General features: G+C 40.1%; 1 protein-coding gene and 5 non-coding genes across 7 annotated transcripts; 1 reads left to right on the top strand and 5 right to left on the bottom strand.

The window, feature by feature from the left end:
• Window positions 1-1024: 1024 nt before the first annotated feature.
• On the top strand, window positions 1025-7275 carry LOC109647920 (pannexin-1-like). Of its 2 annotated transcripts, none has more exons than XM_069533828.1 (8): window positions 1025-1186; window positions 1892-2115; window positions 2531-2646; window positions 3043-3230; window positions 3686-3964; window positions 4118-4340; window positions 4582-4822; window positions 6066-7275. In XM_069533828.1, exons 2-8 carry the CDS (start codon window positions 1935-1937, stop codon window positions 6149-6151), a joined length of 1314 nt encoding a protein of 437 aa, XP_069389929.1. In that variant the 5' UTR covers window positions 1025-1186; window positions 1892-1934; the 3' UTR covers window positions 6152-7275. The 2 variants fall into 2 exon arrangements, with proteins under 2 accessions (XP_069389929.1, XP_069389930.1); XM_069533829.1 differs by having other exon boundaries at window positions 1059-1190; window positions 1895-2115.
• Window positions 7276-7803: 528 nt separating this feature from the next.
• LOC138412116 (U2 spliceosomal RNA) lies at window positions 7804-7994 on the bottom strand. The gene has a single exon (XR_011244624.1). It is a non-coding gene; the product is annotated as a U2 spliceosomal RNA (small nuclear RNA).
• Window positions 7995-9146: 1152 nt separating this feature from the next.
• On the bottom strand, window positions 9147-9310 carry LOC138412112 (U1 spliceosomal RNA). Its single transcript, XR_011244620.1, has one exon. It is a non-coding gene; the product is annotated as a U1 spliceosomal RNA (small nuclear RNA).
• Window positions 9311-11095: 1785 nt separating this feature from the next.
• Window positions 11096-11286, bottom strand: LOC138412117 (U2 spliceosomal RNA). Its single transcript, XR_011244625.1, has one exon. It is a non-coding gene; the product is annotated as a U2 spliceosomal RNA (small nuclear RNA).
• Window positions 11287-11731: 445 nt separating this feature from the next.
• Window positions 11732-11895, bottom strand: LOC138412113 (U1 spliceosomal RNA). The gene has a single exon (XR_011244621.1). It is a non-coding gene; the product is annotated as a U1 spliceosomal RNA (small nuclear RNA).
• Window positions 11896-16173: 4278 nt separating this feature from the next.
• On the bottom strand, window positions 16174-16364 carry LOC138412119 (U2 spliceosomal RNA). Its single transcript, XR_011244627.1, has one exon. It is a non-coding gene; the product is annotated as a U2 spliceosomal RNA (small nuclear RNA).
• Between the last annotated feature and the right edge of the window lie 390 nt (window positions 16365-16754).

Raw genomic sequence — 16754 nt, forward strand, 5'->3', positions numbered from 1 at the left:
GCCGCGAGAAGTTGGGAGGACCAGGGAGGGAGAGCGAGAAAATGCCCAGAATGCACCGCGACACAGCAGCACATCCCAGCAGTTTCAGTTTTTCCAGAATAAACTGAGCAGAAACTATTTCATCTCTCAGGATTCAAATTGAGATGAATCCAAAGTACAGCTTGTTATTTTATTTACACACAAACCTGGAGCTGTACACACACACCAGTGAACAGAAACACAACTGCATAAATAAATAAATCCAGATAAAGTGCAGCACTGTTCATTCTATGAGTCAGAGTTGGATTGAAATACAAAACAGCTTTTTATTAAATCATTTAAAACAGAAATTATTTCATCTCCAATCATACTTTCTCTACTCTAATTGTACTTTTATACATTCAGTTTTTTCGCCACCTATTGGTTGATTAGTTTTCTCTCACAGTGCAAAATGTTATTAATACTAATTCAGAGGACAACATCAGAAGGATTACATGTTACATAAAAATAAACAAAATTAGTTTTTAAATTAATAAAAGATTAAATTATTTAAATAAAAAAGGTGTTGTCTTATTTTGTAACAACACATTTAGTTTGCAGTTATTTAAATATATAGTTATTTTTTATATTTTGGCAGCATTAATAACTCACCCATTAATTAAGCAGCTGACAAAAACTTTCCAAAAATAGTCATTTCCTGTGTTTCAGCATAATGAGAAATCTACATCGAATTATAAAATAATAATAATTAAAATATAAAGTAAATGTGGGGTTATAAAATAGAGTAATGTAAGTTTCTTCTTCTGGATTTCACTTTGATTTAAATCGTTCAGATACGAAGATACAAAGTTCATTTGTTGTATGTTTTGAGTTAATATATGTTCGTTTGGTTTTGTGTTCTTGTTGTTGTGTTTTGTTGTTTGTCCACTTGTTTTATTTGATATATAGTTGTGTGGTTTTTTTTGTGTTAATGTTCAAATTCAAATTTACGAGATGCGTGAATGCATCACTAGAGCTGGAAAATCCCAGCTGTGGATTAGCACGTGAAGATACCGGAAGTTAGTGTGAGACGGAAGAAGTTTGTTTTGAAACCGGTTTGAAAACTTGTGTTCTTGGTTTCACGTGAATCTGGATCCAAACTGGTTCGTCTCCCGAAAACCAGACGCAGCTCGAGCTCACAGCCGCCATGACACTTTGACTGCACCCGGTGAGTTCAGGTTCCTCATCCGGTGTTTCACCGTCAACTCACCTCACTGTTCTTTTGTTCCGTGAAAAGTTTCAGCTGCTGTTCACTCGTGTAAATCTGCTGCTGCTCTCAGACCTCACACTGACGCTTGGTTTCTTTCTGACGAGTCAGATAAAAGAATTACAAATCCTAAACTAGTGTTTCACATCTTTAGCCTCTCAGTTGAAAAGTCTCAGCTGAGTGGTTTGTGGTCAGCACATGGTCTGGTGCTCTGAGTGAGAACGAATAGTTAAATGTCTCTATTTAGTTTTGAAGCTTTGAAAGAAACTTTCCCTAAAACATCCAACTCATGTTCAGTGAACTCCTCAGACGACAGGATGTCCAGGATGATCGTGAAGCCCGCTGAGGCAAAATGTGTTCTGTGAATTTGGGCTATACAAATAAAATTAGATTTGATTCGATAGTTTGCTCATCAGTGTTTTTCGATATCATAACTAACAGTGATGCCTCCCACAACACTGAACTGTAATCCAGCCAAACAAAGGAGTGTGTTGTTGTGTGGAAACAGTCATGAGATGTTTTCTTACTCTGTGGTTTCTAATCAACATTTAACCTCATTTCAACTCCTGCAAACAGACAAACCACAGTGAGTTGGTCCAGACTCAAGTGTAAATGTTGCTCCACAGCTGGTGACCATCAGAGTTTCCTGTTTTTTTGTCCCTGCAGGAGTTTTTTGTTTGCGTGTTGCAGTTAACTGCGGAGCAGCGAGATGGCCATCGCCCACGTGGCTACAGAGTACGTATTCAGCGATTTTCTGCTGAAGGATCCGAACCAGGTTCGATACCGCAGCGTCCGCACCGAGCTGGCTGTGGACAAGATGGTGACCTGTGTGGCAGTGGGCCTGCCCCTCCTCCTCATCTCTCTGGCCTTTGCTCAAGAAGTTTCAGTCGGTGAGTGGAGACACAGAGACAGACAACGAATAGTCTGTTGTGAGACCAGATCCGTTCTGGTCCAGGTCCAGACTACATGGTTATTCCAGGAAGGAGACTTAAGCTGCTCTCAGTCATGCTCTGAAAAAAAACTAGATCTATCGTTCTATGAACTTTGAACCTTTTACATGAATTCAAGTTTCAAAAACTCTGTGTGAAAAGTGTTGATGAGCAGCTCGACTCACATTTCAGCCCTGAGAGAAGTCTGCACATGGAGGTGTTCAAACGAGAAGTGCGCTCGGGGAGTTTTTGTCTCAGCTGCCGACTGACAGACACAAGCTCCTCAGTGGAGGAGAGAAAAATCAGTTTTGATCTTTTACAACTTTTCACTCAGTCGTATGTTTGTGTGTCTGTGTTGTGTCTCTGTTTCTTTCAGGTACTCAGATCAGTTGTTTTGCTCCCACGAACTTCTCCTGGAGGCAGGCGGTTTATGTGGACTCGTACTGTTGGGCAGCCGTGCACACACACACTCTACCTCTGTGGCTTCACAAGGTACATGCACACAGACACACACAGACACAAACACACACACAAAGAACTATGTAACACAACTTCCACCTGAACAATGACTTTTATGCCGTGTGTAAATGTGATTTGGTTGATTGTGGTGTATTTAAGTATAAACACAAGGTAACATTAAATTATGGGCGAGCAGTTTTGTTGATTTCAGATGTCGGAGCGCACCAAGATCAGCATCATCCTTATCATTATAAAATACATTTTACAGTTCATTGTATACCTCCGCTACATAAAGGTGTAGCTCCTCTGTTCCACTCAGTGACCACCAGGCTTTGGTGCAGACGATTGTATTTGTATCTCTTGTATCAACCGCTGCATATTATTGACGATAACATGAGTGAATGAACCATCAACCCGTGTCCTCTCCAGTTCTTCCCCTACATCCTGCTGTTGGTGGCCGTGCTGATGTACACCCCGGCCTTGTTCTGGAGGTTTACCGCTGCTCCCCTCTTGCATTCGGACCTCGGCTTCATCTTGGAGGAGTTGGACCGCTGCTACAATCGTGCCGTCACTCTGGCCAAGCGCATGGCCACGTCGGGACTGCTCACACCAGACAGGTGTCTCTTAGAATGAAGAGTTTGGATTCAGATTGAACATTAGATTAAGAAAACTAGTTGGAGTGTGGGCAGTGTGTGAAATACCCTTTGTGTTGTGTTGAAGGCTGGTTCCCAAATCCATCTAATGCCAGATATGATCCTGAATCAGTTCTGGATCCATTATAGAGAGACACACACTGAGAGCTTAACATGAACAACTTCATTATTTAAACCCTGTAACATAACTTGGATGGTGTCTGACCTTCTACACACTGGTGAGCTGGACTTTCAGTTCATCTTATGTAACGACTGTTTTGTTCTGGAATAAGTGAAGGATTAACTTTTGCCTTATTTTGAAGCAGTTAGACTTTTATAACAGAGCAATGAGTATTTCCCCTCTTTTGTTCCTGATCATCACTTCCTGATTGTTGACCTGACAAGTCTAACTCTTTGTATTCTCTCATCCTTTGGACCAGCGATCCGACCGAGGGCTGTTTTAATTACCCGCTGGTTGAGAAGTTCATGATGACGAAGCGCTGCTCGCGGGGGATGTTGACTCGCTACCTGTTGTGTCGCGGCCTGACTCTCGTCACCCTGGTTTGTGCCTGCGTCTACCTGGGTTACTACCTCCGCCTGGCCTCTGTCACTGACGAGTTCGGATGCAAGCTCCGTGTCGGCCTCCTCGCCTCTGACCCTGGGATCCCCGACAAGGTGCAGTGTAAGCTCGTCGCCGTGGGAGTCTTCTCTTTGCTCAGGTATTTCTTTGTGGAGTGCAACGTAGAAACAGAGGAGAGTCATTACCTCGGCCAAATAGGTCATGTTTTAATTAATGTGTGCTTGTTCAGCTAGATTGTCATATTTATGAACCTCTCTACATAGAAAGCTGCAGTGTCTTCTTTTGTTTCCAGTCTTGTTAACTTGGTCCTGTTCATCGCACTGATTCCTGTGGTGATCTATGCCGCTCTGCGTCCGCTCTTCTGCCACGGACACGCCCGATTCCTGGAAACCTACCAGTCCCTCCCCACAGTGAGCGTCCTGCCCGACCCTGAAGGCCAGTGGGACGATCTCTCCCTGTACCTGCTCTTCCTAGAGGAGAACATCAGTGAGCTGAAGTCTTATAAATACATCAAGGTGTGTTCGTGTTAGTCTGAGTTTCTGTGTCTGTTTGAAATCACTCACATTTTACTTTACTAAATTTACTCTGTGTGAACTCTCAGTGGGAACTAAATGCTCTACATGGCGCTGGCAGAACTCTCACATTACTTCAAGAATAATGACTGAATCACTAAAACAGACTTCTTCTTCTTCACAGTTCCTCACGTCAGCAGCTAAAACAGCATTTTTTCATCATTGTGTCTCATGTTGCCTGTAGGTGTTGGAACTGTTGAGGCGACGAGGTGAATGCTCAGGAGAAAACTTTGACGCCATGGGTCTGCTGCAGACTCTCTATCTAGTGAAGATGGACGGTGTGGATGGAAATAAATCCACCGCTCCGGGGAAACAGGATGAAGTAAAAACAAATGCAGCCGCCTCTGGGAACAGCCCCACAGCAACCGACACTGAAGAGCATAAGAACAACTGCAACCGCCTGATCCTGGAAACTGAGATGAAAGGTAGGAGAAGAAATAATGTTCAACAGAATCATAGTATCGTTCAACAGATTGTTATGGGCATGTAACGGACAAAGACATATAATCTTTTGAGAGTAGAGTCATAATTTTAAGCTGAATGTTAGAGGGTATTATCAGAGGATCAGTCTGGTGTCATTAATGTTTTTTAGTAAAGTCTTGATATTATATTGTTTCAACCGTATACACATTCTATGAAGCATCTCAGGATAAGGTGGGACACAAAGTGTGTTTTACTTTACCTGATCGTTTAATTCAAACTATGTTACATTCATTTACATGACTTTGGTTAATATTAATTATTACAAATCCACTCCAGCAATATTGCTGTGTTTCCTCAATGCAACTTCTAAAAGTAACATGAGTTGGACTTTGGATGGAGACATGTCCGACGTTTGTACCAGATCATTCTGAAGTTTTTATTCTGAGGGAATGTGGAGAGAAGAATGCGAAATGGAGAGACGGGTGTGGACCAAGCAAAAGACAGTGGTGCCAATTAACCTTTACCTAACGAAACCTGTTTCCTGAGCATGTAGGCTGTGTCCCAGAATACACCAGGAGTGTGACTGCACGTCATATAATAACATTCAGTTTCACCTTCAGTGTTTCACTGTGAGGTTTCTGCTCCACTGAGGATCACAGACACATTTTGAAAACAAAGGTCAAAGTCAACTTTGTCTATTCTGCTATGAACAGGACACAGACGGGATTGAACTGTGGTTTCTCTCCGATCCCCTGTGTAAACTTAAGAAGACAAAACATAAGGAACACAACATATTAAGTACTTGAAACATAGTACAAAAAAAGTATGCAACTATGGATTGAGTGCAAAAATACTTCATGTAAAGTAAAGTAAGTCCACAGGATGTAGTAAATAGTAGTTAAGATAGCAGCAGTTGTAAAACGATGAGCAGCATTTACAGTAAGTGTTTTGGAAGAGTCACAATATATGGTTGTATGTTTTTTTGTTTGTGTTTTACTTTTTGAGAAATTGACTCAATCTTTTTTCACAAAGTTAAAAAAAGATTCAAATCTTTCATGTTAACTGTTTTATGTGGGGTTTGGTGAAAAATATAGTTTGGTCATTGTCTACTGAGTTTCTTGTATGAACAAGGTGTTTGTAAGTGAAGTTTGAAAATAGGCCAACGAAACTTAAATTGGTTTATTTTACCTGTGAACCACAAATGATGAATCAGAATCATGCAAAACATTTTTTTTTTACTTTTAGAGCTCAGTCCCTTGCTGCCAGGAAACAGCGATGTAACCGGCAGTAGAAACAGCGAGGGAGCTAATCTCCGACAGCGAGCAATGTGATCAACTACTGACACAGCGACCACGACCTGGACAACACTACATTTGAGAAACTGACACCGTGTGTAAATTACAGTTTTGTGGTTTTCAACCAAAGAAAAAATGATGTATTTATTTGTACTGTGATTGTGGGAGAATGTACTTTTTAAATGAGATTGTCAATTCCATTTCAAAGCAAAGTTAAACTTGTAACGGGGGAATAATGCTCAGTGAGGAATTCATTCTGTCACTCAGTAGATCTCACACCTCCTCCAAGGCCCAACAGTCCTCAAACTCCTTAAACTCAATCAAGCTGCACCAAAGTGCTCAAACTCAGTTGTTAGTCGTCTATTTGTTCATCAAGATCCAGGAATTATCCCCTCGTGGGAAAACACTCAAAATGTCACAATATCAAAGAAGGTGATGAAAGAAATTCCTGGATCTGACCCTTTGTCCAGATACACAAGTTCTTTCACATCCTATCTTCCCTTTTTGACTTTTGTGGAAATACATTTGGTAGTTTCTGTTTAATCCTGCTGAAACACAAATGGAAAGGACGACATATCCTCTCTGGTGGAGGACACATGTCTTCAGTTATATTGTCTGGAACAGTGACATGACACAGGAGCTAAAACATGAACATGTGACCACAGATGTCAGAGTTCAGCTCTCTGGTCTGTTTAAGTGTTTTTGGAATCACTGATCGGATAATCCCCATTATTACAACACATCACATTTGGAGGACTGATATCTATGGGTGTGAAAATTGTGCAGCTCTTACTGAATTTAAACTGTGTACACTGCTTAATCTCAGGGATAATAACATCTCACTGTGTTTATGTTTACTTCAGACTTCTGGTACTTTGAGCTTCTTCCACTGCCTGTGAAAAGTCTAACATATCAAAATGAAACTGATGTAAGAGCTCTTCTTCTTTCAGAACTGTTCACATGTTTTTTATGATGAAAAAAAAAAATGTTCTATTCATTTTCTGCAACTGACATTTTAATGTTTTAGGAATTGCACTTTGATCGATAACCTGCATTCTTTGAATACACATAATAATACACATTACTGCTGAGTTAAATGTCTCATTGTGATATGTGGGGTAGAAAAATCTAATAAAGTCTCCACTTTGTAGCCTCAAGAATATCAATCATCCCTTTTATAGGAATATAAGTTGGCAAAATATTAGGAACATGTTTCAGTATGATCCAACTAAGTTCAACAGCAGCTCAATAGTCCAATTTCAAGAGGTCTGAAATTCATCTCAATTCAAGACACCTTAAACTAACTTTGAACTAGTCAGTATGGTGTAGTATTTATGACTAGTCAGAATTATATTGTGTTTATGCCAAGGATGAAAGATTATAGTATACTCTAATAAATGATAATCCTACTGAATTGTAGATTTCTATCATGAAGTGACTTGAATGACAAGGTAGTCTGAATCTATGAAATGACATCTGTGGATAACTGGAGTTTTGAGTAGTTACAACAGAATGAAATATGTTTTTAATGTTGTACAAGTCTTCTATGAAAATGTCTCTCATCACAGTGACACAGTGGATCACACTAACATCTTTGAAATCTGTGAATTCATAGTTTATGAGCTCTTCAACAGATGTCACATCATCTACACTTCTAACACAAAACAGTTTAATGTTATACATAAAGAGGGGGGTGCACCGTTCCTGGAAGTACTGCAATACCAGGTCGATGCGTGGAGTGGACGGAGCAAGCCCCTATTCCATCTCCCTGTTCCAAAAATCAATTTAATATATGGTCCCCGGGTAGGGGACGTATCAGATATTAAACTGATAAGAACAGATACTACACTTGATCTTAGCCAAAAGGCCGAGAAGCGATACTGAGGACAGGTCGGAGGTAACCTCCTGTTTCTCCTCACAGTCCCTCTCTCTCAGAGGTCTGAGGTCTGAACTCACAGTCTACACACAGTCAGTGAAACTACAACAAAATATGACAAACCACAGTCGAGCAAAAGTCACTGAATCACTGTGAATCCAACCATTTGAAAGAGAAACAAATACAAAGTGTTTTATACAAAGATTGGTCACATTATTTCATGAGGAAGATTTCCCATCATGCAATGCTGCATTTCCATATGAAAGGCAGAACTCAAATCGTCTTTGATTTAATTTACATCCTAAAACACACAACAGCTCGACTGTCAGTTCAAGGGAATCAAAGCTGAATCACACTGAAACAAATGTGGTTTGATCCACATCTGAAATTCAGAGAAAACGAAAAGAACTCACAGAGCACCCCCCCCACACACACACAGAACCACTTCCTGTTTCTTTGTTTACTGTCGGTGAGTGACTGACATCATGACTGCTGCCACCTACTGTCCTGGAGTATGAACAACACATTTCATCAACATACTGTAACTGACAATTACTCTTGAATTCATTAGTCGCTGCTGCTCGCTTCATCTCTATCAGACATTTTCTTATCTATAAATACTTTTAACACTGACACACTTTCCCCTCATGTTACAAACTGTTTCTTCTCATCACTGTTGTAAAAACTTTTATTTAGTGGATGTGTTCAGCATCTATTGCTCTTGTGTCCGTCCTGGGAGATGAATCTCTCACATGTGACTCTGAGGTTTCTCAGTATTTCCCTGTTAAAAGACTTGTAGGTAGTTTCCCTCACACTAGTCGAGGGTTAAGAACAGAGGATGTGGCACCTTGTTCAGATCCATGAGACAAAGTGCGATCCGTGAATATGAGCAGTACAAACAAAGTGTGACGGACACATGAAGTTCATGTTTCAGTGTGTAACTCACAGCAGGAGGAAATAATGGAGATAGAAACAGGAAGTGATGTGAGTGTGGTTAGTTGCTGAGACCAAAGAAAACAGGGTGTGAAGCAGCAGCAGCAGGAAGGACTTGTAGTGAGAGTGAAGTGTCTCCTGGTTCATGAGCTGATGGAGTGAAGAGCCTCTTCTCAGCTGTTCTGATGTTGAGGCAGCAGATTGTTCTCTTAGACACTTGATCAGGGGAGAGCGCGAACGCAGTCCCCCACTACCAGAAATTATGCAGTCGAGATTCCCACATTTGGGGAATTCGCAGGGGTCAGCACAACCGGAGTGCAATGGCTGAGCCTCGCCCTGGGTGAACCACCTTCTTGATCATGGTGTCTCCCCTGCCAGGTAAGTATGAGTTGTACAGCTCACAGGCAGGAGACTGTTCCACACACAAACCATCATGACTGACGGTGCTGACTATCAATACATCCACTGAACCACAGGCTGCAGGGGGCTGGGACTCAGCAGCAAGTCCATACGCACGATACTGTTTAGCACAACGCCTGACAGAGAGGACTGACTTTTATTTAATGAACAGCAGCTAGATTTCCCATCATGCAATGCGGTATTTCCATATGAATAGCTGAACTCAAATCGTCTGTTTTATCTCATTTAACCTCTAAGAACAGCTCAACTGTCAGTTCAAGTGAAACTACTAAGAATCAAACTGAAATAAATGTGGTTTGATCCACATCTGAAATTCAGAAAATAAACTAAAGCACATTTTCTTCCTCTCAAAAGAACCACTTCCTGTTTCTTTGTTTACAGGTAGCGAGTCATTGACATCCTGATTGCTGCCACCTACTGTCCTGGAGTGTGAACAACACTCTTCAACATGTTTATCTCTGTTTCTCTGTGTGACCTGAGCAAAGCAGCAGAGAATAAAGAATAGAGCCAGAAAACAAAACAACATGTGCACAGGAAAAAAAAAATCAGTGTGTCAAAGTGCACTACAGACATCCGCTGCTTTGTGACTGCTTGAAGAATCTAAAAGTTTTGACTTTGGATTCCCTGATCCATAGGAGTTTATGACTTTGTGCCTTTACAACATTTCCTGTGATATGTTTTCTGTTTTCAATTTGACTGGTTTAAAAATCAAAAGTCTCCACTTTGTAGCCTCAAGAATATCAATCATCCCTTTTATAGAAATATAAGTTGACAAAATATTAGGAACATGTTTCAGTATGATCCAACTAAGTTGAACAGCAGCTCCACAATGTACAGCCTCCAAAATGACCATTAAATTAACCAACAGCCTCTAAAACAGATTCAACTAAAACGGTGCTCAACTGAGAGCAGAGCTCTGCCAAGGACCAACAGCCTCTTTCAATTCAATCAAGCTGCACCTAATTTCACACTCAGACATATTAGCTCAGTAAATATGAAAGTTTCTTCATGAACTATACCGCCACCTAGTGGCAATGAGCAGGTGATGCCATATTTGAAATAAAAGCACAATTATTGTATGAAGGAGAATTAGCGCAGCAACTCCACCTGTTTTCACCTGTTGATCGTTCTTTTCAGTTAATCAGATTAAAACACTAAAGCTACATTTTAAACGTTCCAGCAGTTCTTCTTGTAAAATGCTGTTTTTAAATGTCTTCCAAACATCTGCAGTTTAATCATGACTATAATTCCAGTTTCAGAAACCTACAATTGAATTGTCGTTTGTCATAATCCAATTTCAAGAGGTCTTAAATTCATCTCAATTCAAGACACCTTAAACTAACTTTGAACTAGTCAGTATGGTGTAGTATTTATGACTAGTCAGAATTATATTGTGTTTATGCCAAGGATGAAAGATTATAGTATACTCTAAAAAATGACAATTCTACTGAATTGTAGATTTCTATAATGAAGAGACATGAATGACAAGGTAGTCTGAATCTATGAAATGACATCTGTGGATAACTGGAGTTTTGACTAGTTACAAAAGAATGAAATATGTTTTTAATGTTGTACAAGTCATCTATGAAAATGTTGTACAAGTCTTCTATGAAAATGTCGTCTCATCACAGTGACAGAGTGGATCACACTAACATCTCTGAAATCTGTGAAGTTCATAGTTTATGAGCTCTTCAACAGAAGTCACATAATCCATACTTCTAACAAAGGCGCCTTAATGTTAAACACAGAGAGGGGGGTGCACCGTTCCTGGAAGTACTGCAATACCAGGTCGATGCGTGGAGTGGACGGAGCAAGCCCCTATTCCATCTCCCTGTTCCAAAAATCAATTTAATATATGGTCCCCGGGTAGGGGACGTATCAGATATTAAACTGATAAGAACAGATACTACACTTGATCTTAGCCAAAAGGCCGAGAAGCGATACTGAGGACAGGTCGGAGGTAACCGCCTGTTTCTCCTCACAGTCCCTCTCTCTCAGAGGTCTGAGGTCTGAACTCACAGTCTACACACAGTCAGTGAAACTACAACAAAATATGACAAACCACAGTCGAGCAAAAGTCACTGAATCACTGTGAATCCAACCATTTGAAAGAGAAACAAATACAAAGTGTTTTATACAAAGATTGGTCACATTATTTCATGAGGTAGATTTCCCATCATGCAATGCTGCATTTCCATATGAAAGGCAGAACTCAAATCGTCTTTGATTTAATTTACATCCTAAAACACACAACAGGTCGACTGTCAGTTCAAGGGAATCAAAGAAAGTAAAGAACTCTCTCACTCCTTAATGAGCTGATTGAGTGAGGAGCCTCTTCTCAGCCACTCTGGTGTTGAGGCAGCAGATTGTTCTCTTAGACACTTGATCAGGGGAGAGCGCGAACGCAGTCCCCCACTACCAGAAATTATGCAGTCGAGATTCCCACATTTGGGGAATTCGCAGGGGTCAGCACAACCGGAGTGCAATGGCTGAGCCTCGCCCTGGGTGAACCACCTTCTTGATCATGGTGTCTCCCCTGCCAGGTAAGTATGAGTTGTACAGCTCACAGGCAGGAGACTGTTCCACACACAAACCATCATGACTGACGGTGCTGACTATCAATACATCCACTGAACCACAGGCTGCAGGGGGCTGGGACTCAGCAGCAAGTCCATACGCACGATACTGTTTAGCACAACGCCTGACAGAGAGGACTGACTTTTATTTGATGAACAGCAGCTAGATTTCCCATCATGCAATGCTGTATTTCCATATGAATAGCTGAACTCAAATCGTCTGTTTTATCTCATTTAACCTCTAAGAACAGCTCAACTGTCAGTTCAAGTGAAACTACTAAGAATCAAACTGAAATAAATGTGGTTTGATCCACATCTGAAATTCAGAAAATAAACCAAAGCACATTTTCTTCCTCTCAAAAGAACCACTTCCTGTTTCTTTGTTTACAGGTCGCGAGTCATTGACATCCTGACTGCTGCCACCTACTGTCCTGGAGTGTGGACAACACTCTTCAACGTGTTTATCACCGTTTCTCTGTGTGACCTGAGCAAAGCAGCAGAGAATAAAGAATAGAGCCAGACAAGAACAAAAAAATCAGATTAACATACATAGACGAGTGGGAAGAGACATTCTAATTTTATAAATCCTCTGTGATTCATTACATATATAAGGAGCAAAGAATGGGAGGACAGTTCCCCCGCGTTCAGTATGTATTTAGGCAGCTTTTGCAGAAGACCTGTGTAAATAAAAATGGTAGAATGTGCTGTAGTTCTTTTCTTGTTGTTGGGGAGGATCGACCTTTAAAAATTCAATATTTTCCTCATGTAATAAAACACAAACCACAGTGATAAACTCCATCAGCTTGTTCTTAAAGCCTGAGCAACCAGAATTGAAAACAGACATGATGGTTGACTGGATTCCTCTGTCCTCAAGGCACAAATACACTTTATTCCAAAATTATAAACTGGTCTTTGACTGTTTATCCTCATGTTTGAAAGTGACAGAAGGTTTGTGAAAGGTTAGATCCATACACCTAATTGCAGTGAAATTGTTCAATTTGGGAACTTCTTCCTTTCCACTCTGACCTGCTCTCCCTATAACCAGAAAACACTCATCACTAGTTATCAGGACCTGATCAGTACATGAAGTAACTTGGTGTTTTTTTGATTCCAGAGTTTATGAGGCTGCATTTAAACACCATGAAAAATGACTCCTCAACATTCTTTGCTCAATACAACATGAGATGAGATGCACAGTCAGGACTCAGTGTTAAAATGACCGGAGTGACCCGCTTTTTCATTTCCTATTTTTGATCTGAGCATAAAATCCAAAATACGAGAAACAACCGGTTTTGGTTTTTGGTATCAGATACATAAATGAATAAGGAAATAATGACTTGTTTTTTCATTTTCCCATTCTGGTTTTCTAATTAAATATGAAAAGAACGAATGATACACGGATTCAGTTTGTTCTGAAATTGTTCTGTAGCAGCTCGGAAGCATCCACACGGGCCAAGCAAACAGTCCATTCTAAACAGGCAGGTTTACAACAGGCACCGCACTCGTAGTTCTAAATAAAAACCAAACTCCCTCAGAAATGTCTTTTTCTGGACATGTATTGAACATTTTATTGGCCAGATTTGGATTATGGGAGGAAACCAAAGCACTTGGAGAAAACTCTACATAAAAGTTGGTGGTCACATAGACCTCATTGCTGAGGCCAGTGTTCCTGCTGATATACAGTATTTACCTGATACACAGTCATTAACCCATTGTCTCTCACCAGATGCAGGTTAAGAGTTCAGACAGAAAACATCTATCACAAAATTAAAGTTTAAAGTAAAAGTATAAAAAACAGAATAACAAGAGACACTACCGCACTACCCTTTAAAATTCGATTCGAACGGCAGCACAGGGTGAGTTGCTTCCCCAAGGCTCGTACTAGGACCTCCTCAAAACCTGCATCCTGCAGTGGCCATGCATCAGCCATTACGTCTGTCCAGCTGAGTTTCTTTTTGAGGTACTTGACCACAGCATTGGACAATTCTTTGACACTTCTCTTCTCCAATATGACATGTGTATGATATTTGAATGCCTCGGTTGTGTTTTTCGTCACCCGTAGGATGTAGTTGCATTGCTGGCAGGGGTCCGTTTTGACCGTTCCAAACTGGGCCAGGACCCTCTCTATCACGTCAGCAACATAGATCCAGTAACATCTGTTCTTTTTGGTCATTGTCTTGTCATTATTGACAGTTGTTATGACCAAGTCCCTGCAACTGTGTGGATTACTCATTCTCTCTTTCAGATGTGAAGCTTGGGGATACGAATTGCTGCTTTCTTCTTATGTTCAGATTAATGGCGGGTGTGTGTCAAGGTGCACTACAGACATCCACTGCTTTGTGAATGCTTGAATAATCTAAAAGCTGTGACTTTGGATCCCCTGATCCATAGGACAGTTTATGACTTTGATCCTTTCCATCATTTCCTGTGATATGTTTTCTGTTTTGCTTTATCTGTTTTTGCTATGATCTGCATTTTTTATTGCTTTGATCTTTTTTAAAACTTTCTTATGATCTGTTTTTTGTTCTGTCACAATTCTAATGGTGATGTAATTTATCTTGGCGGTAATGCACCTTGATGGTGGTTGTCACCCGCCAATAAACTGAACTAAGATGATGCATTTTACTTCATTTTTTAGGTCTTTAGGTTCACTCACTGCTTTTCTTTCTGGACACCAGGATGTGCACATTACATTTTAAATCAGCGTTTTAATTTATATTTCAAAGCAATAATAAAATGTAAAAACTGTGGTACACTGGAATGGAAATGACGCGATGAAACATTTTTAAAATAAAAAATAAAAAATATCAACATTATTTTAAAATATTAAAGAAGCAGGAAACAGGCAGCATTTTTTTTAATTAACACACAAAAGTCAAAGAACAAACAAGATATCCCTCAAATTATGAACTGGAGTGATGATGATTATCGACCTACTAATTCCACAAACTGTCTGTCTGTCTGTATATGGAGCACATATCTCGCAAACCATTTATCTGATCAGCTTCACACTTGGAGTGTCTATTTAGCAGTGCTGATTTTGGTGCGATTTGAAAAAGGCGATACTACAATATGAATATGACATGGCACCCAGCCTTCTGTAGCAGTCAGTGGGGGCAGGGCAGTGTGTCTTCATCCTGATGACCAAGTTGAACATGTCTTCTTCTACGTCTTTGGATAAACAACTGTTTCCCCTTGTCTCACTCAGCTGTTATTAGTTTGACTGGTTTAAAAATCAAAAGTCTCCACTTTGTAGCCTCAAGAATGTGAATCATCCCTTTAATAGGAATTTAAGTTGACAAAATATTAGGAACATGTTTCAGTATGATCCAACTAAGTTGAACAGCAGCTCCACAATGTACAGCCTCCAAAATGACCATTAAATTAACCAACAGCCTCTAAAACAGATTCAACTAAAACGGTGCGCAACTGAGAGCAGAGCTCTGCCAAGGACCAACAGCCTCTTTCAATTCAATCAAGCTGCACCTGATTTCACACTCAGACATATTAGCTCAGTAAATATGAAAGTTTCTTCATGAACTATACCGCCACTTAGTGGCAATGAGCAGGTGATGCCATATTTGAAATAAAAGCACAATTATTGTATGAAGGAGAATTAGCGCAGCAACTCCACCTGTTTTCACCTGTTGATCGTTCTTTTCAGTTAATCAGATTAAAACACTAAAGCTACATTTTAAACGTTCCAGCAGTTCTTCTTGTAAAATGCTGTTTTCAAATGTCTTCCAAACATCTGCAGTTTAATCATGACTATAATTCCAGTTTCAGAAACCTACAATTGAATTGTCGTTTGTCATAATCCAATTTCAAGAGGTCTTAAATTCATCTCAATTCAAGACACCTTAAACTAACTTTGAACTAGTCAGTATGGTGTAGTATTTATGACTAGTCAGAATTATATTGTATTTATCCCAAGGATGAAAGATTATAGTATACTCTAATAAATGATAATCCTACTGAATTGTAGATTTCTATCATGAAGTGACTTGAATGACAAGGTAGTCTGAATCTATGAAATGACATCTGTGGATAACTGGAGTTTTGAGTAGTTACAACAGAATGAAATATGTTTTTAATGTTGTACAAGTCTTCTATGAAAATGTCTCTCATCACAGTGACACAGTGGATCACACTAACATCTCTGAAATCTGTGAATTCATAGTTTATGAGCTCTTCAACAGATGTCACATCATCTACACTTCTAACACAAAATGGCTTAATGTTATACATAGAGAGGGGGGTGCTCCGTTCCTGGAAGTACTGCAATACCAGGTCGATGCGTGGAGTGGACGGAGCAAGCCCCTATTCCATCTCCCTGTTCCAAAAATCAATTTAATATATGGTCCCCGGGTAGGAGACGTATCAGATATTAAACTGATAAGAACAGATACTACACTTGATCTTAGCCAAAAGGCCGAGAAGCGATACTGAGGACAAGTCGGAGGTAACCTCCTGTTTCTCCTCACAGTCCCTCTCTCTCAGAGGTCTGAGGTCTGAACTCACAGTCTACACACAGTCAGTGAAACTACAACAAAATATGACAAACCACAGTCGAGCAAAAGTCACTGAATCACTGTGAATCCAACCATTTGAAAGAGAAACAAACACAAACTGTTTTATACAAAGATTGGTCACATTATTTCATGAGGTAGATTTCCCATCATGCAATGCTGCATTTCCATATGAAAGGCAGAACTCAAATCGTCTTTGATTTAATTTACACCCTAAAACACACAACAGCTCGACTGTCAGTTCAAGGGAATCAAAGCTGAATCACACAGAAACAAATGTGGTTTGATCCACATCTGAAATTCAG

The sequence above is a fragment of the Paralichthys olivaceus genome, chromosome 11, assembly GCF_024713975.1.
Source record: "Paralichthys olivaceus isolate ysfri-2021 chromosome 11, ASM2471397v2, whole genome shotgun sequence".
NCBI classification, from domain to species: Eukaryota; Metazoa; Chordata; class Actinopteri; order Pleuronectiformes; family Paralichthyidae; genus Paralichthys; species Paralichthys olivaceus.